General features: G+C 36.6%; 1 protein-coding gene across 1 annotated transcript in view; it reads right to left on the minus strand.

The window, feature by feature from the left end:
* The window catches only part of TMEM232 (transmembrane protein 232), a 379423-nt gene extending 364762 nt beyond the window's left edge, over positions 1 to 14661 (minus strand). The window contains 5 exon segments of the mRNA XM_065873677.1: positions 2017 to 2116; positions 7467 to 7624; positions 9431 to 9557; positions 14017 to 14128; positions 14612 to 14661. Of these exon segments, the coding sequence (XP_065729749.1) occupies positions 2017 to 2116; positions 7467 to 7624; positions 9431 to 9557; positions 14017 to 14128; positions 14612 to 14661 (547 nt within the window).
* Between the last annotated feature and the right edge of the window lie 3136 nt (positions 14662 to 17797).

A 17797-nucleotide genomic window follows, 5' to 3' on the forward strand; every position in this document is an offset into this window, starting at 1 on the left:
TGGTTGAATGCCCAATTAAGTATAGTTACTACACAACAATCCCTGGAAACTTCCAGCTGAAAATAAATCAAGTCAGAATAGATACTATTCATAATGGATAATCTGATATTGTAATCAATGTCATTGCTCTTAAACCAACATTCTCCAATTTAATTCTTTTCAAGATGTCATTGTTGTTGATTTTTTAAAATATATAGTTTAACCACAGCAACAATTATGTCATTTAACATAGGACTATGTGGTATTTAACAGAACCATCTCTGTGCTGTCCTTTTTATAAACTTTTAAACAACCTTTGAGTTTTAGTCCACCGACACAATGGAAAAATTAGTAATAACCACTCTTCTATTGGATGGCTGTATGGGTAGGTAGTAGCAGTAACTAATAGCCTCAGGTAGGAATCCACCTGTTGCTGAACATGTAGCCTCAGTAGGGCTCCACTTAACAGCATGTGATAAGAGGGCAATATCTTAACCTTATATGAAACAAAATGTTGGTGTTCTTGCGATATATCAACAATAACAAGCCAGTGTAAGAACTTGAGGTTTTATACAAATAATCTTTCAAAACTTATTTGCCACCACTACCTGAATATTTGATGAATCACTATGCTGAACATTGTGAGGAGTTAAAAGAGGTTTATAATGTAATGAAGAAAGAAAAACAAGTGATACGGTAGACACAAACTCCTATACTGTCAATCTACAGCCATGCCTTGGTTTCAGACCCTACCAAAACTTGTATCCAAAATATTTGCACTATTACCTTCTACTCCCCTCCTCTATGGCTTTTCCCATCAAATATTCCTCCCTTTCTTGCATCTTGAGTCTCTTGATTTCTTATCCTACAACATATTAATCTTCTCCTCTTTTGACCTTGCTTTTTCATCCAAACTATTGACATATTTCTCCTTCCTTTCATAGCTAAGCTTTTTAAAACAGTTCACCACCTTTGTCTTATGCTTAAACTTTCCCTTCACTCTTTGTTTACCTCCAATCTGAACTTTGCTTCCACTCGGTAATGCTCCCAAGAACAATGACTTTCTGACTTCAGAAACCCATCACCCGTCTCAGACCTCCTATTGTTTAATGATTTTACAGCTCTTGATAATGTTGATCTTCTTGCCTCTCCCCTCTTTGGCTTTCTATATCATCACTCCCTCTTTTTTCTACTAATTCTTCTCTACTGGTTGATGTCTGTTACTCCAATAATCTATTAAATGTTTATGTCCCCCAAGACTCTACTACTAGAATAAATTTCTCCCCACCACCACCTCCCATTCCCAGGTTATCTCATCCACGTTAACAGTGATGACTGTCAAATGATCCATGTTGATACCCATGAAATAAGTGATTCCCAGGCTTCACTTATTTCCCTAGTTCCAAACCTCTGTTTCCAACTGGGTGTATACACCTGAGTGACCTTCAAATTCAGTATGCCCAAATGTTTCTCCAAAATTTTCTCAGTTTAGAGCACCATTATCTTGACCTTATTAGTCAATATGTAAAATATAAGATTCATCCTGAATTTGTCACTTTCCCTTACATATAGCTTAGATCCAAGGGATCACCAAGTTCAGTGTTTCTTATCTCCTAAACACTTTTCAAAACTATTTTACTCTATCCATCCCCATTTTAGAAGTTCATACCTTTAACATCTCTTGCCTGTACGAATGTCACAGATAATGGACCCCCTGAGTCCACTCTCTCCTTACTCCAGTCCAGCAACTACATCACCACTAGGGTTACCTTACTAAAATATGAATTTAACTTTCTTGAAATCCAGTGAGTTAGATATTACAGATAAGAAAACTGAGCCACGGACAAGTTCATATGGTTAGTTAAGTAGGAAATTTAAAAGTAAAACCCAGTCTCACCCAGAAGCTGTGCTCTTCAGTACTGCACCTATTATCTTTCATGAAAAATAAAATACAGCCTATACTCTTTATAGTGATAGCCTGAGCTTCTCAAAAGAACATAAAATATTTATAAATGTAGAAAATAAAAGACAGTCTACCGTATAAATATGGTTGAAGCCTAAGTAAATGTTGTTTAAAACTTTTCAGGTGACCATGAAGGAAATATATAAAAAGTCGTAAGAAGACCAAATAACCAATCTGTCAAAAAAGAAAGAAAAAAGCATTTTTGTGTTGCATCAATAAATGTTTAAAAACCATAAGGAAAATAAACCATTTTATCATTACATTTGCTTTTGATGAAACAATTTCAAATTCATTTGAGATTGTATGCTTTTGAAATAACTTTAAAACATTTGTATCAAGGTTAAAATACTGGTTCAGAAAAAAAAATTCATAAATCTTTTCTCCATTACATATAATGACCAATACTGAATACTATTTTGTTCTACGTCCTTTAGAACATTATTTTTCAAATTGCAAATCATGCCCCTAAGTGAGTCATGAAATCAATAGAAAGGGGATTTTTAAGTAAAATAAAAGAGAAAATATCATAGTACATTGCACAGTGCCTTGTCTCAGTATATAGACGAATATGGATTACAATAGTTTTGAGAAATATTCTGCCTGTGCATAGTATGTTGTACTGAAGTCCCCATTCCCTCATGAAAACACACACACACACACACACACACACACACACACACACACACACACAATGTCATTACTAAATACACACTTTCATATCATACTTCTGTGAAGTTTAAAATACATGTATAGTTAAAACTGTTTTACATAGACAACAGAAAATTAAATATCTGCAAAAATATATAAAATTTCACAGAAAATGAGAAAAAAAACACACACTATAGAAATAAATGGAATGTAAATGCCTAAATTGCTAAATCATAAGATTACGGAAAAGGACCAAATAATAATAATAACTACCATTATATCACTATCAAGATATACATATATGCAAATCCTCTTAACATCTTAACAATAGTGCAGGGTATTATTAGAGCTACATGTAAAAAAATAAAATTAAATTCAAAAGATGATTCTACCAAGTCTCAGTGCTTCACCCAAGACTATTCAGCAAATAAGTAGCATTACTGGAATTCAAACCCAGGACTGTGTGTTTTGCATCAGAAGACATGAACTTTCTATTACAGCAGTGATTTCCAAATATTTTTCTCAAAAACTTCTATCATTAAAATAAATTCTAAGAATGCACCATGAATATTTGTAAATACATCCATAAATTATAAACATGCACCATTTATCGACTTTTAAAAATAAATAAAATGTTTATGTCATGCCAAGGGATCTCTTCGTATAAAGCACTTTGATATAGTACTATGCTTCTCCAAGAGACTGAAGTTAGATGAGAAGGAAGTGGAAATCAACAGATCATTTAAAAGAATATTGCAATACTCTGAGAGCATATTAAAGTTGGAAATAATAAATTCATCAGAAGAAGAAGAATTTAAGATTTTGCAAGGGATCAGAGAAGGATATTGAAAGCAATACTTTAAAATTTTAAAGTGGGTCTGAAGAGAAAAATACATAATCAACATATCAGTTTGCAAAACTGCTGTATTATACACCAACTTGGTCATGAGTTTCACTTTATCCAGAAGTGAAACTCTATACAACTATGCTTGGAAAAATGGTTTTAAAAGCTTTCATCTGTAATATTCTGAAAAACCAGATTTTTGTTGAAAAGTCTGCCAGTCTTTAAGGAATTCTGGAACTTTCTATGCATCTGTCCTCATGTTTCATTTGTGTACATACTCTCTCTGTAGGTTGACAACTTAAGCTTTGCCTCCTAGAGTAAATTTCTGCTTGTCAGTTTCTTTCCCTGCTACCCTGTCTTTTCTTCCTTTATTCTTTCACCCCCTTCTTTCCTTCTCTTTTCATCTTTTGTTATCTTCATTTCTCTGTTATCTAACCGTGAAATAGAAATGCTGAATAATATTTATTATGTATTACATTGTAATAGTTAGTGATGTGTTTTATGTTCTTTATAGAAGATTGTATTCCTTTGTAGAAGATTATATTCCTATCTAAAATATATCAAACCGGGCTTCCCTGGTGGCGCAGTGGTCAGGAGTCCGCCTGCCAATGCAGGGGATGCGGGTTCGAGCACTGGTCCAGGAGAATCCCACATGCTGTGGAGCTACTAAGCCCGTGCGCCACAACTGAGCCTGCGCTCTAGAGGATGCATACCACAATTACCGGAGCCCACGTGCCTAGAGCCCATGCTCCACAACAAGAGAAGCCACTGCAATGAGAAACCCACACACTGCAACGAAGAGTAGCCCCCGCTCACCACTAGAGAAAGCCCGCGCACAGCAACGAAGACCCAACGCAGCCAAAAATAAATTAATTAAAAATAAAATAAAATATATTAAACCTACTGTTGCTTATATATTATTCCTATACTTTAATAAGTAGACATCAGTAGTTAAGATTCTACACTCAGAGGAAAACAATGAGGAAAGAATGCACACAAAATTGGAAAGTAAGTAATATTAGGGAATCAGGTATTTCTGGCTCTTCCCAACCCTGAGCTACATACTTCTTTGTGAAAAGAGAAACAAAATGGTGCGTATTAAGATGAGTAATGCCTTTATGGCAATACCATTAAATACACCATTCTGTCAACAAGAAAAGATCAAAAGGGAAGTTTCCAACTGACGGTTAGATATATAATGAAATTCCTACAAAGACAAGCAGGATAATTGAAATGGCTTCTTGCCTGAAATCAAAGGCACTTATAAAGCATGCTGATTTCTACTAGCTAATTTACATTATCTAGAACAATAAAAAGTAAGCATTAAAATTAGTAAATCTGAGAGCCAAGGTAAGTGAGTAGAATCATAGCTGAGAGTCCACTGGACTGTGGGTTTCAAAATCTTCTCTGCTGAGATCTTGGGTAATTCACTTAGACTCTCAATGCCTACTAGTCTGTGGAATGGTGGATAATAATAGCACCTACCTTTTAGGACTTTTGCAAAGATTAAATAAGTTATTATGTCTAATATAGCTAAAGCACTGATCATTGTGCAATGCAAATAGTCTAAACATCCAGATGAGAGGATACAGGCATCTTTTTAAAATTCAATGAATCCATGGTATACGTAAATTATAAGCAATATGTGCAATGGCAAAAACTTTATTTTATAGCCATTTTTTTGCTGGCAGAAATATAAAAGGCAAGAAATGGAAAAAGGTCAGTAAAGGGGCTGAGAAGGAAAGGAAAGAAAAGCCACTTTCTCTATGTTTTTCCAGTCCACTCTTTTTCCATCATAAACTAATATACCCATCTTTTTGTATTATATATAAATTTGAAATCCCAAAATAATTATATAAATATAAGCTCTTAAATATCGCCATAATGAACAGTTTGGGAAATAAAGAGGAAAGAAGAAAAAGACATTATAATTTTACTTGTCTCTTTGCCTCCTGTTCTTCTAGCAAAGCATCAGTTCTTTGCATGTTCAATTTCTGTTATGTGTTCTCTGTATCCTGCCTGGTGTCCATAAGTCTTTTACCCCCAAACATATCAGAGAAGATCTAGACCTAATTTATAAGGTCTGAAATACATATCTTCCAAAAATGCCGTGGCTGACTCATGAATATCTTCATGCTCATTTTCTAACAGTTCATAAACAAAATTAAATAAGGAGAAAATATATTTTTGCAAATAATACCATACTTAATTTCCAATGATATATATACACATATGTCAACTGAGATATATACATATGTATATATTTCTTTATTCTTAAAATTCTTCTTGCTTTTCTTTGCAATAAAACCATTAGTTAAGCTAAATTTCTTTGACTAATAATAAATTTTGCAGCAGGCAACCTTGATCATCATAGGAAGTAGAACTATATGTCTTCTAGGACCTTATGAAACATGAGCTACATAAACATAGTTTCCCATCTTATGGCTCTAAAATGACATAGAATACTGAGAGAACAACTCATCTTCTCAAATCAGGCAACAATTTAAGAATTATCAGTCAGCATTTTTTAATGGAAAAGTGGCATTTAGCAATACTTAAAATAGAGAGGAAAACATTTCTCCAAAGAAGATATACAAATTGCCAACAAACACATGAAAGGATGCTCAACATCACTAATCATTAGAGAAATGCAAATCAAAACTACAATGAGGTATCACCTCACACCGATCAGAATGGCCATTATAAAAAATCTACAAACAATAAATGCTGGAGAGGGTGTGGAGAAAAGGGGACACTCTTGCACTGCTGGTGGGAATGTAAATTGATACAGCCACTATGGAGAACAGTATGGAGGTTCCTTAAAAAAACTAAAAATAGAACTACCATACGACCCAACATTCCCACTACTGGGCATATACCCTGAGAAAACCATAATTCAAAAAGAGTCATGTACCACAATGTTCATTGCAGCTGTATTTACAATAGTCAGGACATGGAAGCAACCTAAGTGTCCATCGACAGATGAATGGATAAAGAAGATGTAGCACATATATACAATGGAATATTACTCAGCCTTAAAAAGAAACGATTTGTAGTGAGGTGGATGGACCTAGAGTCTGTCATACAGAGTGAAGTAAGTCAGAAAGAGAAAAACAAATACCGTATGCTAACACATATATATGGAATCTCAAAAAAAAAAAAAAAAAAAGGTTCTGAAGAACCTAGGGGAAGGACAGGAATAAAGACGCAGATGTAGAGAATGGACTTGACAACACAGGGAGGGGGAAGGGTAAGCTGGGACGAAGTGAGAGCATGGCATTCACATATATACACTGCCAAATGTAAAATAGATAGCTAGTGGAAAGCAGCCACATGGCACAGGGAGATCAGCTCAGTGCTTTGTGACCACCTAGAGGGGTGGGATAGGGAGGGTGGGAGGGAGACACAAAAGGGAGGAGATGTGGGGATATATGTATATGTATAGCTGATTCATTTTGTTATAAAGCAGAAACTAAAACACCATTGTAAAGCAATTATACTCCAATAAAGATGTTAAAAAAAATAGAGAGAGGAGAAAAGCTATATATACTCAGAAATAAGTGCAAACTTGATTTTTAATTAAATGCTATTTTCTTACATAGTTGGTGAAACTGTATTTTCTCAACTACCTCCATCTGCATATCAAGCAATAATGTAATGTCCACATTTAGAGGAGATTAAAATAAGCTACCAGGGCTTCCCTGGTGGCGCAGTGGTTGAGAGTCCGCCTGCCGATGCAGGGGACACGGGTTCGTGCCCCGGAACGGGAAGATCCCACGTGCCGCGGAGCGGCTGGGCCCGTGGGACATGGCCACTGAGCCTGTGCGTCCGGAGCCTGTGCTCCGCAACGGGAGAGGCCACAGCAGTGAGAGGCCCGCGTACCGCCAAAAAAAAAAAAAAAAAAATAAGCTACCAAACGAGAATATTCTGTAATAAAACCAAATGGTCTGTTTAGCTCCTGAAACAGATATCATGTGGTTAGATGTACTACATGTAGCAATTAAAACACATTAGAATTATTTTAAAACTTACCTTTGCCAGCTTTATTTCAACTGAGTATAAGTACGTCTTTAGGAATGCATCACAACAGAGTCTATACAAAACTGATTCCGCAACAAAAAATAAGGCAGGCAGATGATCGTAATCAAAGGTAGCATGGTCCAGGGAAGCATAAAGCATATTTAAAGCTTCTGAAATATTAAAAAGTATAATTTATAAATTATGCTGCTTTTCTACATACTACAATTAAGTCCTCTAATTAACTATTTTGCTCAGTCACCAAGACCACATTGTGGTTTTAAAATCTTTGACATCCGTCCCATCAAGAGGTGAAGTCTATGCCCCCTTCCCCTTGAACCTGAGCAGGCCTTGTGACTGCTTTAACTAATAGAATGTGGCAGAAGTGACACTGTATGACTTCCAAGTCTAGATCAGAAAAGGCAATACAGTTGCCCCCTCTACCTCTTTGTCAAGATACTACCTTTGGAATTCCAAGCTGCCATGTAGGACATTCAACTACTCAGAAGTCACTAAGCTGGAGAGACTACAGAGGTGGGGGAGGGCAGGGAGGGGGAAGAGGCAAGGAGAGAGAGAAATGCCCTAGGAGCTCCACCTCTTCCACCCGACACAAAATAGATCACTAGGCTACATATATAATGGTGGGGAAATAGGACAGAACTGGATGACAAAAGACAGTGGTCAAGATAAGTGCTATAGAAGAGAAAAGTAGAAGACTAGAAAATCAAAGCAGAGGAAATAAGGCCCAATGGAGCTGAACAAGGAAGAATATAGCGCTAAGGCCCTACAGAACACTGCACCTCATGTCATTATAGGCATAACTCATCTTATTCACTTTGATTTATTATGCTTTGCAGATATTGTATTTTTTACAGATTGAGGGTTTGTGGCAACCCTGTGTCTAGCAAGGCTATCAGTGATATTTTTCCAACAGCATTATTTTTTAATTAATGTATGTACATTTTCAGACATAATGCTATTGCACATTTGATAGACTACAGTATAGTGTAAACATAACTTACATGCACTGTGAAACAAAAAAATTAATGTGACTCGCTTTATTACAATATTCACTTTATTATGGTGATCTGGAACCAGACTCATATCTCCAAGAATGTGCCTGTACAAAGACTTTGAAGCGCTTTCATGAACAAAACCGAGGTTTAATTGACAAAGAAGAGCAAGGGGCTGCTGGTTGCTGGTAAGCCGAGATTGTTTACTTCAATATCATTTAAACATTTAATAGGGTCAGGCTGTGGATAGCACTGTGATGAAGTGCCATAAAGGCAAGTTAAATACAAAATCATTCTTATTCTTCCTGTTGCTTGAAAGCTCCCAGATAGCACTACAAAACCCAATTTATAAGGGAAAATACTCTCTGACCTCATATGGTTAACATTCTAAAACTCATTTTAAAAGGCATACACATAAAATTTAGAATAAGATAGAAGAAACTTTATTTCCTTAAAAATGTTTTTTAATTTCTTTTTTAGATTGGTTGGAGGGTGGTTTAAAAGGAGACAGAAATACGTGATAAATGAAAAGGTAATGAGTAAAATGGCTGTTTAAAACAAGTGAAAAACAAATGGCCATTTGGTTAATGTTTTATGAGTAAGAATTATAAAATGCAGAAACGAGTTTCTGTAAAGTACAGTGCCTAGTGTTATTGAAAATCACTAAATGACATTTTATATTACTTTTTAATTAGTTACTAATTTTAGAAAAAAGCAATAAAGACTCTGCCAAGCAAAAGTTTTTAAAACAATTTTGTAATTAAAAAGTTAAGCAGCCAAATTCATAAATTCAAAATTACAAAAGGACCTTTCATAATGAAACATTGTCGGGTATTTCCATAGAGGAAGGCAGATTTTCCTTGGCTCCTGCACAATTTCTAAATATTAAAGTTCTCAAATTATGCCTTCACTTCTAATCTAGAAAACACTTAGGGTAACTAAGAAGAGCTTAGTTAGAGGACATACCATCTTGGATTTCTCCTTTGCACTGAGCCAGATATACTACTTCAGTCCATGTCACAGGAAGATGCACATGCCTCCCAGTACCTAAGGTTTTGAGACCCAATTTCCTGTTATGTACAAAAATGTACAGCTTTTAAATTTAATATATATTTACTTTTATTATCTATATTTTATTTATTCTATTATTTTATTATTTATAAGTTATTAATATTTTACTTGTTTTTATTGAATATAGTTGATTTACAGTATTGTTTTAGTTTCAGGTATACAGCAAAGTGATTCAGTTATACATATACATCAATAAATATATATTCTTTTTCAGATTCTTTTCCATTATAGGTTATAACATGACAGTGAATACAGTTTCCTGTGCTGTACAGTAAAAGTCCTTGTTGTTTATCTATTTTATATATAGTAGTGTGTACCTGTTAAACCCATACTCCTAATTTATCCCTCCCTGACACTTTTCCCTTTGGTAATCATAAGTTTGTTTTCTATGTCTGTGTGTCTGATTCTGTTTTGTAAATAAGTTAATTTGTATTATTTTTTTAGATTCCACATGTAAGTGATATCATATATTTTTCTGTCTGACTTACTTCACCTAGTATGATAATCTACAAATCCATCTATATTGCTGCAAATGGCAATACTTCAATCTTTTTTATGGATGAGTAATATTCTTATATATATATATATATATATATATATATATATATAATCTCACATCTTTATCCATTCACCTGTCAATGGACACTTAGGTTGCTTCCATGTTTTGGCTATTGTAAATAGTGCTGCTATGAACATTGGGGTGCATGTATCTTTTTGAATTAGACTTTTCATCTTTTCCAGATATATGCCCAGGAGCGGAATTGCTGGATCATATGGTAACTGTATTTTAAATTTTTTAAGGAACCTCCATACCGTTTTCCATAGTGGCTGCACCAATTTACATTCCCACCAACAATGTAGGAGGGTTCATTTTCCTCCATGCCCTCTCCAGCATCTGTTATTTGTAGACTTTTTGATAATGGCCATTCTGATCAGTGTGAGGTGATACCTCACTATGGTATGGATTTGCATTTCTCTAACAATTAGTGATGTTGAGCATCTTTTCATGTGCCTGTTGGCCATCTGTATGTCTTCTTTGGAGAAACATCTAGTTAGGTCTTTTGCCCATTTTTTGATTGGGTTGTTTGGGGTTTCTTTGATATTGAGCTGTATGAGCTGTTTTGTATATTTTGGAAACTAAGCCCTTGTCAGTTGCATCACTTGCAAATACTTTCTCCCAGTCCACAAGTTATCTTTTCATTTTCTGTATGGCTTGCTTTGCTGTGCAAAAGCTTATAAGTTTAATTAGGTCCCATTTGTTTATTTTTGCTTTTATTTCTATTGCCTTGGGAGACTAACCTAAGAAAATACTGGTATAATTTATGTCAGAGAATGTTTTGCCAATGTTCTCTCCTAGGAGTTTTATGGTGTCATGTCTTATATTTAAGTCTTTAAGTCATTTTGAGTTTATATTTGTTTATGGTGTGAGGGTAACTTCATTGATTTACATGTGGCTGTACAGTTTTCCCAATACCACTTGTTGAAGAGACTGCCCATTGTATATTATTGCCTCCTTCATTGAAGATTAATTGACTCTAGGTGTGTGGATTTACTTCTGGGCTCTCTATTCTGTTCCACTGATCCATATGTCTGTTGTGCCAATACCACACTGTTTTGATTACTGTAGCTTTGTAGTGTTATCTGAAGTCTGGGAGGGTTATGTCTCCAGCTTTGTTCTTTTTCCTCAGGATTGCTTTGGCAATTCTGGGTCTTTGTGGTTCCATGTAAATTCCAGGATTCTTAGTTCTAGCTCTGTGAAGAATCTCATGGGTAATTTGATAGGGATAGCATTAATTCTGTAGATTGCTTTGGGCAGTATGGCCATTTTAACAATATTAATTCTTCCAATCCAAAGCATTGGATATATTTCCATTTCTTTGAATCACCTTCAATTTCCTTTATCAATGTTTAATAGCTCTCAGCATGTAAACCTTTCACCTCCTAGGTCAGGTTTATTCCTAGGTATTTTTTTTGACATGATGTTAAATGGGATTTTTTTTTTTTTTTTTACTTTCTCTTTCTGATATTTCCTTGTTACTGTAAAGAAATGGAACAGATTTCGGTATGTTAATCTTGTATCCTGCTACCTTGCTGAATTCATTTATCAGTTCTAATCATTTTTGTGTGGAGTCTTTAGGGTTTTCTATATAGAGTATCATATCATCTGCATACAGTGACAATTTTGTCTCTTCCTTTCCAGTTTGGATATTTTTTCTTGTCTGATTGCTGTGCCTAGGACTTCCAACACTATGTTAAATAGAATTGGTAAGAGTGGGCATCCTTGTCTTGTTCCAGAATTTAGCAAGAAGTCTTTCAGCTTTTCACCAATGAGTATTATGTTGACTGTGGGTTTGTCATAAGTGGCTTTTTATTATGTTGAGATATGCTCCCTCTATACCCACTTTGGTGAGAGTTTTTATCGGGAATGGATGTTGAATTTTATCAAATGCTTTTCTGCAATGACCATGTTGTTGTTTTATCTTCTCTTTTGTTGATGTGGTTTAAAACATTGATTGATTTGCATATGTTGAACCATCCTTGTGACCATGGGATGACTCCAACTTTATCATAGTGTACAATCCTTTTATGTGTTGTTGGATTCAGTTTGCTAATATTTTGCTGAGGATTTTTGTACCTATATTCAAAGATATTGGCCTGTGATTTTCTTGTTTCTTTTTTCTTTTTTTTTGGTAGTGTCTTTGTCTGGTTTTGGCATCAGGGTGATGGTGGCTTCAGAGAGTGACTTTGGGAATGTTCCCTCCTCTTCAGTTTTTCGGAAGAGTTTGAGAAGGATAGGTGTAAGTTCTTCTTTGTAGGTTTGGCAGAATTCCCCAGTGAAGTCTTCCAGTCCTGGACTTTTGTTTGCAGGGAGTTTTTTATTACATATTTCAGGTCTAGTGATCAGTCTCTTCAAATTATGTTTCTTCTTGACTCAGTTTTAGTAGGCTGTATGTTTCTAGAAACTTGTCCATTTCTTCTAGGTAGTCCATTTTGTTGGCATATAACTGTTCATAGTATTTTCTTGTGAATTTTTTGTATTTCTGTGGTATCAGTTGTTATTTCTCCTCTTTCATTTCTCAATTTGTTTATTTGGGTCCTCTCTCTTTCTTCTTGGTGAGTCTGGCTAAAGGTTTGTTGATTTTGTTTACCCTTTCAAAAGCCCAGCTTTTTGTTTTATTGATCTATCTATATATATATGATTGATATATTATTATTTATATTATTAATTCTATCATTTGTATTTTATTACTATTTTATCATTTATTTTCATTTATTCACTTATTTGTATTATCTCTTTATTCTGAAAGTCATTCTATGAGGCTGATGCTCTTAAAGCTGTACATTTTTGCGTTTATTATATTTTTCGACATTTTATGTAAACTGTATTAGTGTTAAAATGTATAGAATGTTAATATTCTGAGTAATATCAGTGTCTGCTGAAAATAATTTTCACTCTCTTTCTAGGGATTATTTCTGTCTCATTTCCTCACCAAGAGAATGCATCTCTGATTTTAAAAGGGTAACCATATCGAAAAAAAATAGTTTGATGCCAATTTTCTGGAGCACTCCAGCTACTTCACTGTGGATGGACTGGTTAGTGAACATAAAAGAGATATGGAGATTTCTCCCCTTATATTAATGTGACCATTCCTGGGGCTGCCCCAGTTGGCCAACTGAAGAGAAACTCACTGATGAATGCACCTGCTGGCAACTATCTGCATGCAAAGCTAATCAAGTATATTCTTTTTTCTAATCAACTTTTTTCATGGATTTTTAAAATATATGGTCAATCATGAGCCAAAATGCTGGGAAACAACAGCCACAAAAAAAAGTTGGCTTAATTTATGCTTCAGTTTTGTGCAGCTTTTATTTCACCAGTTATCTAGTGTTAAAGCAAAATCATATGTATATTATTTCTCTGCCAAAACTTAAACTGGATCTAATAAAGAAAAGGTAAAAGAAGGACTTATTTTACTTTCTGTTCTGTTTTTATATGTGTTTGAAATTTTGCGAATTAATGACATATTCTTAAAGAATGTATTTTCTACAAGTTAGGTGAATAGTTTGTTACAGAGAAAGAACAGAGTACTCTGTGCATGTATAGTGAATGTTTAGGAGACCTTTCTTTCCTCTTTAGGAAACATCATATATCAGTTAACATTTTTTTAGTAAAAAGTGTAATTTTCATAAACAAAAATTTATTTACCAGCCGTTGATATTTTGCTGTGGGCTCTTGGATTAGTGCCAACAACTATATTCTCCAATAATTTATGAAGAATCTTCATCCAAAAAGCCATTTGACATTGAATAATTTGGTCATAAGTTTTAACTTTAATTTGCATTAGTATTTTTAACTATGCCTACTTATGATTAAAGAAAGGTGTATTCTTATCTTTTTCTTTCAATATTTTAGAACATGTAATCATCCACCAACTGGAAGAGAAAGTTCACATACTAAGTAACCAATAGTGTGCCATTACCTTACATTTGATAAGGTTTTTTCTAGCTATGTCCAACAGTTCTTCCTCCTCTTTTGGATTTTTTGTTTGGTTGGGTCTCAAGATGAATTCTTTTGTGATTGAAAATGGTGGCCTAAACCAAAAAAGAAACAAAAATCAATAATTATAGCTATCACTTCCAAATAATTAATCAAACATCCAGTGGCTAAGTGTATCTATTTTCTGAAAAAGCACTTTACCTTAATGAGAAAGTTTCACACACACAAAAATCAGTAAAATATTTATGTATATGTGTGTGTGTATGTATGTGTGTATATATATATATATATATATACATACACAGGTCTCCTAGATTGATCTTATCATACTCTTGGATTGAGAAATCTAATTCTCATGATATTGAAGAACTTTGTAGCCTTTGAAAAAAATCCAGCATAGCTTCATTACGTTGAAGACTGATTTATCTCCTCACATATTTCAGTGTTGGTTCAATTTAAGCTAAAGCATTATTCCCTCCGTGCAAGTGGAATCAGTCGAACTGTGGCTGAAGTAAAGTAGGCAAGACAGAAAAGATGTATGTAGTAAGGTCAGAGAGGTGACAAGGAGCCATACTAACTTTGGATGAGATGGGAATCTATTGCCGGGTTTTGATAAGATGAGTGGCATAATTCAACTTATATTTTAACAGGATCATTCCGATGCTGTGTTGAGAGCTGGAGGGTGGGGAGGTAGCAAGGGAGAGAGCACATATACACTTAGCTGAGAGGTAATTTGGCTTGGATCAGAATTATAGCAAAGTAATTAAAGCAAAGAGTTTGGATAATGGATATATTTTGACATCAGCTCCAACCAGACTGCCCAATGAATTAGAAATAGGCATGAGAGGAAAAAAAAAAAAGGAGTCATGATTAACTGAGTAATGGAAAGGATAGAATTGCTGTTTACCAAGAAGGGAAAGGTTGCTAGAGGAGCAGATTTGAGGTGAGGGTAGAGAATAAGTTCAATATTGGACATGTTATGTTTGAGATGACCATGGCCATCCAAATGGAGACGCAGAGTAAGCAGTTAGATATGAGTCTGAATTTGGGGGAAAGGTTCAGGCTAAATATATCAATTTTTGAGTCATTAGCACACATATGGCATTTAAAGCCTTGTGAATGGAAAGGATCCCATGGGCAAAGTGTAGAGAGGGTAGACAAGTATTTCAAAGAGAAGTGAGAAAAGTTGAGGCTGTATGCAAGAGAATGAGTAAAGTGATTATAATGATGTACCACAGCGTTTAAAATGGCATGGAATCAAAAGTGATATCAGAGGAATAGAAAATGGGTAGTAGAGTCAATGAGTTGTTTATGTGATAAAATAATTGTTGGAGTCATACGATTAAAAGGAGTTATCTGAGAAAATAAAACATCTTTCAACAACTTACTGTATTTACTGAATTAGTTGCTCTGTGGCATATAGGAAAAAAAAACATGAATAAAAATCAAATTTTGCCTCTGAGTGACTCATAGTCCAACTGGGAAGACAGATGTATGTAAAATTAATCACAGTGCCACATGATCACAGGATAAGCAGAGATAAAACCATGATGCTCTGTAAACTAGAGCCAAATATATATCCCAGTGAAGAACAATTAATGAAATGACCAGCTCTTTAACTGCCACCCTAAAGTAGGCATTTATTCAATCAGTAAGCATTTATTGACTATCTCTATGCATCAGGTGCTACTAACCTTGGAACTGGGATACAATGGTGAAACCAACAAACAACCTTGCCCTCAAGCAGCGTATTGTAAAATAGCAGAAGAGTTGAGGTGTTAGAACTCACAAAGTCTGCTAGAACTGGGCATTTGAAATGAATAACTTCATTCTTGTCTTCCTGTTATCTTGCTCTTGGAGATATGAGGTTAGATGTATATGGTAAAGGTTAGTTGAAAACTCTTTCTCAACAGTCATCTGGGATGACATATCGTTGATCGACATGGACCTACTCTTCGCGAAGAGTCCAAAATAGCTTCAGTCTTCCTATTTGTACAGAGTATTATGGGAATAAGATAGTCCCTTTATCCATTTAAAATTTTCTAGTTCTCATTAGAAATTAGATTCTTTAAAAGTATTAACATAACAGTGCTGTTTATAACAAACCAAACATTCAGGGATGCATCCCTACCCTACCGTCTCCAATTCTACCCATTAGAAATAGCCAAGATTAATGGGTCAATGTGTTTCCTTCGTACCTTTCTCAATGCTCACAAATATAAACCAACCTATGTGTACTGTTTTTAGTAAATAGAACCATGTATGCAACACTGTAGCATGCTTTCTTCATTAAATTTATCAGACATTAAAGTTCAACTGATCCTAACATGCAGTAGTATGGATGTACCCAACAAACGCAACAATGTCTTTATTGACTGACACTTCCCATCACTTCCAGTATAATTTTGGCCATGCTAACTGATGCTGTAATTTTTTAAAATCCTTGTACATAGGCCTGATATTTAGTAGGTGCACACTATTCTGATTTATCAATCTCCACACTATATCGATAGTTAAACATTTTGATTACCACCTCTGTTTGTAAATATATCTATATAAATACATCCTAAGAGGGGGGACCTTGAAGATGGCGGAAGAGTAAGACGCGGAGATCGCCTTCCTCCCCACAGATACACCAGAAATACATCTACACGTGGAACAACTCCTACAGAACACCTACTGAAGGCTGGCAGAAGACCTCAGACCTCCCAAAAGGCAAGAAACTCCCCACGTACCTGGGTAGGGCAAAAGAAAAAAAGAAAAAACAGAGACAAAAGAATAGGGACGGCACCTGCACCAGTGGGAGGGAGCTGTGAAGGAGGAAAAGTTTCCACACACTAGGAAGCCCCTCCGCGGGCGGAGACTGCGGGAGGCGGAGGGGGGAGCTTCGGGACCGCGGAGTAGTGCACAGCGACAGGTGCGGAGGGCAAAGCGGGGAGATTCCTGCACAGACGATCGGTGCCGACCGGCACTCACCAACCTGAGAGGCTTGTCTGCTCACCCGCCGGGGCGGGCGGGGCTGCGAGCTGAGGCTCGGGTTTCGGTTTTGGACGGAGCGCAGGGAGAGGACTGGGGTTGGCGGCTTGAACATAGCCTGAAGGGGTTAGGGCACCACGACTAGCCGGGAGAGAGTTCAGGGAAAAGCCTGCACCTGACGAAGAGGCAAGAGACTTTTTCTTCCCTCTTTGTTTCCTGGTGCGCGAGGAGAGGGGTTTAAGAGCGCTGCTTAAAGGAACTCCAGAGACGGGCGCGAGCCGCGGCTAAAAGCGCGAACCCCAGAGACGGGCGCGAGCCGCGGCTGAAAGCGCGAACCCCAGAGACGGGCGCGAGCCGCGGCTAGAAGCGCGGACCCCAGAGACGGGCGCGAGCCGCGGCTAAAACCGCGGACCCCAGAGACGGGCGGGAGACGCTAAGGTTGCTGCTGCCGCCACCAAGGGGCCTGTGTGCGAGCACAGGTCACTCTCCACACCCCTCTTCCGCGGAGCCTGTGCAGCCCGCCACTGCCAGGTTCCCGGGATCCGGGGACAGCTTCCCCGGGAGTACGCACGGCGGGTCTCAGGCTGGTGCAACGTCACGCCGGCCTCTGCCGCAACGTCACGCCGCCTCTGCCGCCGCAGGCCCGCCCCGCACGCAGTGCCCCTCCTTTCCCCATCCCCCAACCCCCAGCCTGAGTGAGCCGGAGCCCCCGAATCAGCGGCTCCTTTAACCCCGTCCTGTATGAGCAAAAAACAGACGCCCTCAAGCGACCTACACACAGAGGCAGG

This window comes from Phocoena phocoena, chromosome 3, assembly GCF_963924675.1.
Source record: "Phocoena phocoena chromosome 3, mPhoPho1.1, whole genome shotgun sequence".
NCBI classification, from domain to species: Eukaryota; Metazoa; Chordata; class Mammalia; order Artiodactyla; family Phocoenidae; genus Phocoena; species Phocoena phocoena.